General features: G+C 39.7%; 1 protein-coding gene across 2 annotated transcripts; it reads right to left on the bottom strand.

The window, feature by feature from the left end:
* Positions 1–2,867: 2,867 nt before the first annotated feature.
* On the bottom strand, positions 2,868–7,396 carry LOC111381878 (uncharacterized protein PB18E9.04c-like). Of its 2 annotated transcripts, XM_023005725.1 has the most exons (6): positions 7,163–7,396; positions 6,698–6,855; positions 6,297–6,414; positions 5,548–5,662; positions 3,576–4,613; positions 2,868–3,370 (listed from the first exon to the last, which is right to left on the bottom strand). In XM_023005725.1, exons 2-6 carry the CDS (start codon positions 6,834–6,836, stop codon positions 3,113–3,115), a joined length of 1,668 nt encoding a protein of 555 aa, XP_022861493.1. In that variant the 5' UTR covers positions 6,837–6,855; positions 7,163–7,396; the 3' UTR covers positions 2,868–3,112. The 2 variants fall into 2 exon arrangements, with proteins under 2 accessions (XP_022861493.1, XP_022861492.1); XM_023005724.1 differs by having other exon boundaries at positions 6,698–7,396.
* Positions 7,397–7,699: the final 303 nt, after the last annotated feature.

The following is a 7,699-nucleotide window of genomic DNA, read 5'->3' on the forward strand; positions in this document are numbered from 1 at the left end:
AACGTTGTTGAAATCCCCCAAAATCATCCAAGGCAATGCAACAATTCTGTTGTGATCCATGATGTTTTCCCAAAGAGGCCTTCTAGAAACCAAAGTGTGGAAGCCATAAACAAAACTAACAAGGAAGGTGAAGGAAGTTACCTTGCAAGTAGCTTTATAATGTATGACTTATGGATGAACCTCCGTCACATCCAAAGACACTTTGGATGGATTCCACAAGATCAAGATACGAGCACCCCCATGTGTGCCAAAGTTGTTTGCATGCAAGAAACTGCCAAATTTAAGCTGCAAAATTCTATTCAATCTCCTATCAACCAACTTCGTCTCCAAGATGCCCATAATATCAATACCGTGGAGTTTGATAAACTCTCGAATCCCATTTTGTTTAAGGGGAGGATTCATACCCCTTATATTCCAAAATGCGATCCTCATGATGATGAAGCAAGGGGGACACCCTTCTTCTTACTAATTTTAGAAGCCGGATTACTTACTTCAATGGCCTTTGCTTTGAGCTTATCATTTCCAGATTTGGTGGGGATATCACAGTCCCCCTTTTTCACAATATTGCCCTTCTTCCTCTTGCTCACAACTTCGAGAAAAGGGGGCTCTTTCTGCCCCAAAGTATCACCTTGCTGTTCGGCCAGATTAGGCTGCCCAGAAGACCGTTTCTGCCCCAAAGTATCACCTTGCTGTTCGGCCAGAGTAGGTTGCCCAGAAAACCGTTCCGTAGGCTGTCCGACGATGTCATTTACTCCCAAACATTGCTGGCCAGTTTTAATTCCAGAAGATGCTGCATTTTCGGCGAAAGGGTGCTGGGAATTCGGAGGTAAAACTCCATTTCCAGCCTTCCCAATTTTCACCGGGGCAGCCTTTGAAGAGTCTTTAGTAGTCTCAACCTTTTTTCCTTTAAGTTTTCCATCATCGGTTGTATTGAATTTGCATCCCAAAGCCGTGTGTCCAAAAACTTTACAAGAACCACAAAATTTTGGCTCATGTTCATATAGAATTTCTTGCACCCTCAATGCACCATTAGGGAGTCTAATATTGACCACCCTAAGAAGCTCCTTTGAAGCATCGACCTCTACGAGAGCTCTAGCATAAGAAACCCTTTCTCTGCTTGCCGTTATATTATCCGTGGAGATAGGTTTACCAACTTTGGAGACAATCATCCCCAATGCCTTAGCATTCCAAAATTCCATAGGTAGACCCGGCAAGTTAATCCATGCCGGCATAATACTTACATCTTTATCATCAAAGTCAAAATATCGAGGCATAACTTTAAGCATTAGAGGTCTTCCATATACCAAGTACGGAGCCCCATGCAAAACTTTCAATCTATCAACCTCGGTATCAAATTTGAACACCAACCAACCACTTGCATGCACAAAATACTTGTATTCAACCTTCCATGATTTGCAAAGTTGGAGAAGTGCAATTTTTCCGGGAAACCTACCCGCAAAATAACCCACAAGACCGAAACCCCATTTATCCTCTATGTTGTCCTCCTCCATGGTACTCAAAATAACTTCATCCGATCGAGATTCAAAGAATGACAACTTAAGGTTTTCATCAAGTTTCCGGTTATTTTTAAAGAGGCCAACCCATGAGGGTTTATTTTCATTCCCAATATTTTTTCCAGCATCATTGTCCTTTTTAAAGCTCTTTAAATCCTCCGAATTAGGATCAAAATCAGAATTTTCAGATTCCGTATCATTTTCACCAAGTGTTAAAGAGATGCTCGGTGATAGCAAACTAACCTTTCCAGTTTCAGCAGTAATTGTCTTAGAAGAGGCAGCTTTGACGTTCAATTCATTAGAAGAATCATCCTTACAGGGTTTAACGGGACCCGGCCCCGTTAGCTCACAATTACCAACCTTAGTTGATAGATCACCATCAACATTTGCCTTAGAAAAGGCATCACATGCAGTGCCACCCAAAGCAGAATTCGGACCAGTAGAAAGATGAGTAACCGGTCCAGATTTTAGGGGGACTAGGCCAAGAATTGAGGAGGAACGGGCCTTCTTCTTAGGCATGATTCAGCCCAATAAAGGAACCCAAGAAAGATCAGAAAATGGGCCCAGCAAGTCCAGCAGAAAATAGCCCCAGTAAAAGGCCAGAAATCCGACCAGCAAGAAAACCGAGGCCCAAAGAGAAGAAGGCCAAAGATGAAAAGAACGGCCCAAAAGGCTGACCAAATAAACAGAAATTCAGCCCAAATAAAGAACCAACCGGCCCAGAAGAAAAAGGCCAGCACAGGCCCAAAGGGTCAGCCCAAACAAGAGATCAAAATTACCGGCCCAGAGGAAGGACCCAGCAGTCCAGAAAAGGAAAAACAAAAGCCCACCAAAGAAGTCCAGCAACCCAGCAGAAAACCCCACTAACTGACCCGGTACAGCCCCCAAACAAACAAACACCAACCCTCTGTAAAGTCACCAACCCTCTGCAAAGTCAGATGCTAGAAGCTGTTTATCAGGGTTGGCACTGGCTATATATTTTGTAAATTCGGGAAATACAATATTTTCAGTTGATTACGGGCTCAAAGAAGTCATCATCTGGATCATTTTTACATTAGCGGCAGTGAAAAGAATTGTGTACTGTCAATTTTTTCTATGGTGGAGGTCGAAGTAGCCAAGCCACAACGTTGTTTCTGACAATGGTGGGGGCAATGGTGCAGTCCTTTAGGACCTCCCTCCACTGAATCTCACAATTATTGAAATGCATGTGACTAACAGACTTTTGCATTCAGGAATCCCAACTTTTTCTTGCATAATAATGCGTTTCATCTTCATTTTTCCCACAGCAAAGCACAGCAAGAAACTAACTGCCTCCAGCTTTATTTTAGTGATCTCAATTTCACAAGAAAGGCATCACGTAAATGGAAGACATTTTAGAATATAACCAAGTGTCATTAATGATAATATGAAGATTTCAACTAATACAATCTAACCCATGCATTAAACTTTACACTGATCATAACAAACTGATTTTCTACCAGTTTTTTCTGTAGTATTACTCATTTGGCACAACTGTATGCCAGTTGAGGATCTAAATAAAAATAAATGGACGGCAAGAACTGAAGACCGTATAGTATTATGATAGTTCGAACGAATCATCACCTGCCGTGTAAGTTGGTAGGAGATCGAATACCCTTATCACTGCTAACATCATCATCTACTTCGTTTCCTTCCACACAAAGGGCATTATTATTGACACTCACATCAGAACTTGCATTACTGCTTGTTGCAAGTGGGGAATCCAAGACACTGATTGCCTTGCTTCTGGTAGGCCCTGATCTCACACTGTACATGGAGGATGCCGGGATGTTAGTCATTAGTGGACGCAGATTGCCTGGAATAGTTCGCCTTATATCCTGTTCAAACAAAAATTCACAAATTAATCTGAGAACTTCATGGAGTTCATTTATCTGGGAAGAATTTCTTATAGTGCATCAGGGACCAACATTTTCAGATCCTATCAATGTGTAGACAGAAACCATGTCCATTATTTACTATGATTAAACATACTTGTAGCATCACTCCAACATCAGTAACACTAGATGAGATGAGTATACATACCATATGCCTTATTGCCATATCTAAAGATTTCTTCGAGAGCGTTCTTCCAAAGCCCGTGCTGTCAGGTGATGAGGACTTTCCTGATAAGCTGCTACGAGGCGAATGCTTATCATCTTGCTTAGGTGGAATCAATTTCCGCATATTTATGACCCTCTCGACCATTTTAGTACCATAAAGAACAGGACTTACGTTGTCATTAGCCTTGGCATGCAACCTATTTACAGCAGGCACAGGGACAGAGCTTCCACTGCTACGAATGGTCCCACTGGGGAGCCGTCCTCGTGCTGGAGAACAAGATTGTCTTCTAACCCTTCCATTCGAAATAGGTTCAACAGATGAAGATCGAGGACTTGGTGCTCCAGGTCTGCCCCTAGTGGCAGAAGGTGGCCTGTCAGGCGGCAGAGATGTCTTCAAATTTGGAGGGGCATCAAGGGAGAATCCAGGCATTTCAGAAGGCTTCCATGTTCTGGGTCTCACAGTTGGGGAACTGGACCTTGGTGGAACTGGATTTTTTACTGCAGTGGGAACTGGCTTGGCAACTGAAGATGAAGTCGGGGAATTTACACGAGCAGCTGATGTTGCACTTGATGTTAAAGTGGGCCTACGAGTTGGAGTTGCTGCTCTGGAAGTGGACTTCGGTGCAGGTACAGACGGCCTGGTTGGTGTTGAGGATCTTGCAGTAGACCTTGTTGTAGGTGTAGAAGATCTTGACAGAACTGTGGGCTTCAAGGAAGACGACGTGCCACGGGAAGTAGGTGTCTTAGATCTCGAAGGTTTAGATACTGTATTTGATGTTGTTCCAGATGATGTCAGAGTGGTGGTTTTGTGGTTCAGTGAGTGTTTATTAGATGCCGAGGTAAAAGTAGAACTAGATGTTGAGCTCAAAGTTGGACGCCCAGTTGGTGTTGCAGGTCTTGATCCATGACCCCCAGATGAAGGCCTAGAAAGACCACCACTTGAGGCATTCAACGGAGATGAAGCTGGTTGTCTGGATGACATGTTGCTCCTTGCACCGGGCTCAGGCTCTGGATTTGCAAGCTTCAGCCACGAAATCATGTTGCAGTACAAATCAGTTCATCAATTATATAGACAAATTTAAATATTCCAATTACAAGGCTGCAAATAAATACAATTCAAGAAAAGTATCACATTCTCATTCATGTGGAGACAGATAAAAAAACTGCAGAGATGGAAGAATTAGAACGCCCCAATTGAAATATACCTAACAAATCAGTTTATATCACGTTTAACAAAATTCAACAATATCTACATTTTCTCTTTTAGAAATTAAAGACGATTTCTCAATCACTTAACATTAGTTGTAGCACACCTATTGAGAGGATGCGTGAATTTATTTATGCAATTGCAATAATGAACAATATCGACGAATACATAAGTTAAATAAATGGACTATATTTTTCAAGATATGTTCTTAGCCTCTGACAAACCAGAACTAGTTAAAGATGCTGAAAGAAATTCTAGTCCTCAGTTTGTTTCTTCCACTAAGTAAAAGGAAATTAATAGAAGATATTGGCCACGTTATATTTGTTAATTACTTAATTTACAGTGCTTATTGCCTTCAATCTACATGAAGAATGGTATTGGCCACTTTTGCAATCATTTTCTGAGTACTATCAGGAACTGCCCTGAATTATAGGAGACTAAACCTATGTTTAGGTCATGGTTATAAATATTCAAATTACTTTTCATCCACACAATTCATGGGATAAACAAGCTCAACCCACCTACCCATCACTCATTTCTATCTATTTATAAAAAAAATCATTTACAAACACTTCCCAAAAATGCTTTAAGTTGGCTTTAATTGCACTTCATGAATAATCAAACTCCTATTTATGCCTGAAGTACTGCTAACATCACATCTTGATCAATATTTAAGAATATGATTATCACCATATAAAGTACAGTACGGACTTTGAAAAGAAAGACATCAAAAACAAATTCTGCTTACTCTAGATTTTAGTGCTGTGGGACGGGCTTTTGGAGTTCCCAGCTGGCTCATAACAGTTTTCTGTGATTCCATTTCCAGTGAAGGAAAAAGAGGAGTACCGGGCGGTGTTAAAAGCCTGAAAACATAAGAAAACTTCACTACAATGATAAAGGACTTTGAATGACCTTACATACAAATCACAGTGAAAGTTGCAAATCCAGTTAAGAAAAATTATTTGTGATTGTACTGATAAGCACACGTCTCCAGATTGACTTGTTCAGCTAACAAACCGACTTGAATGAGTTTTTTTTTTTCTGGTAGCTTGTTAACATTTTTCAGCTCTAGGGGAACTGAAATGCCACCATCATCTATGCTCAATGGTTAAGGATCAGAGTAAAGCTTTGATAACATATTCGTAGGTTCCTTAAAACACGTCCCTCTCCAATAGTGACAAAACATAAAAACAGAAGTCACTGAATTATTGATATCTTACCAACAGAGAAAGACAAAAATCACAGAGGCGCGGATTATGAATTGTAGTTGGCAGATTAATAGATACTACTCATGTGCTCGCATACCTAAGGCACTTGTGAAAGAAGAGACACACTTCAATTACCAAATGCACCAAAGAAAACAGAGACAGTCAAGTAGGCATGCCAGAAACTTTCATCCCAAAGCTTATGATATAACTATCCTCACTAATTAACCACAAAAACTGAAATTGTCACAATGGGAAGAATAATAAAACCATAAGTGGTATTAGTGATTACCATTCATAATCGTTTTTATCATTGTCTGAATTGAGAAAATCATCAGCACCAATTTTCCTAACAGGTGCAGGTATAGCTGATGTTATATTAAATATTGGAGAACTACGAACTCTTGACCCTGCATATTGAGATAATAAAAATACTTATATTAGAAACTTAAGCACACCGGCTTCCAACAAACAAATTACAAATGTATTTCTTTGATTTGTTTTTCTTTATCGCTCCATAGCCTACTTACTACAAGAAATTAAGATGTCAGCACTATTACCGGATTAAAAGGCTTATCTAATTATTTATTAACACAACAAGACTTCACGTCAATCACGCAGAAATCACCATATACTATTATACAAATATTATAAACAAAAAGACATTAAAAATTCAAACTTTTAATATAATACCAAGTGGAGAATCAAGCTCGTCAGAGTTCTGAAGGAGAAGAAGATTATTCAGTTCCTTATCGCGTTTTCGCATCTCGCGAAACAATGCTAGGTCCTCATCCTTGGTATCCTTCATCATTGATGTTCTCAGACTACCCATTTTCTCCCTCTCCGATGCCCTAAAACTCCGATTCATGCCAATAAATGACGGAAAAAAAAAGACTAACCAAAAAAATGATAATAATTATAACCCTCAATTATTCAGAAACATTCGAAATCATTCAAATTCAAAAAACCCTAGTTTTTCCTCAAAGGCAACCGAAAATGACGTCGTAAGTCGCAGATCCAAGAATCGACCTTCAATTTCTTAAAGTATGAAAACATAATTCAGCTGAAATCAGTCAGCACTGCACTTTCTTCACATAGATATCCACAACCTCCACATTTTTCAACCAAGACAGAGAAATAGACATAAATATAATATACCCTTGTGCATATAGAGCTGAAATGATGCGAAAACCGGGGGAGAAAAGAAGAAGTGGCAGCGTGTGTAATTGGGAGAGAATATATGAAGTCTTTCAGGTAATTAGCATTTTAGTTCTGAGAAATGAAATTGGAATTTCTTTTCAGATATTGAGAATTGGTGTAAACAGAGAAAGTGGAAGTGCAGGGAGAGTGGGGTAGCATCGATAATAAGACAAGTTATGGAGGATTGGGCTGTTTTCATCACTGTAACTCTGCTAAAAGTTACGTTATCAGAGAATTCCGACTGTTCTTCTGCGTTTCATAATTACGAAACTGACCCAACACTTTCTGATTATTTTTTATAGTCACTAAAGTTTGTACAAATTTTCAAGTTAGTCATTATATTATTTCTTACCCACTGGTGAGGTGGTCAGATGTGATTTTATCACCTCATCGATACTTTAGACCACATCAGTGAGGTGGCAATCGGTGGGCGAGATATCTGTTACTTATGAATTAAGCTACATGACCACATTGTTTGACACATCTCTCACAATC

Source organism: Olea europaea, unplaced genomic scaffold, assembly GCF_002742605.1.
Source record: "Olea europaea var. sylvestris unplaced genomic scaffold, O_europaea_v1 scaffold2389, whole genome shotgun sequence".
Lineage (NCBI taxonomy): Eukaryota > Viridiplantae > Streptophyta > Magnoliopsida > Lamiales > Oleaceae > Olea > Olea europaea.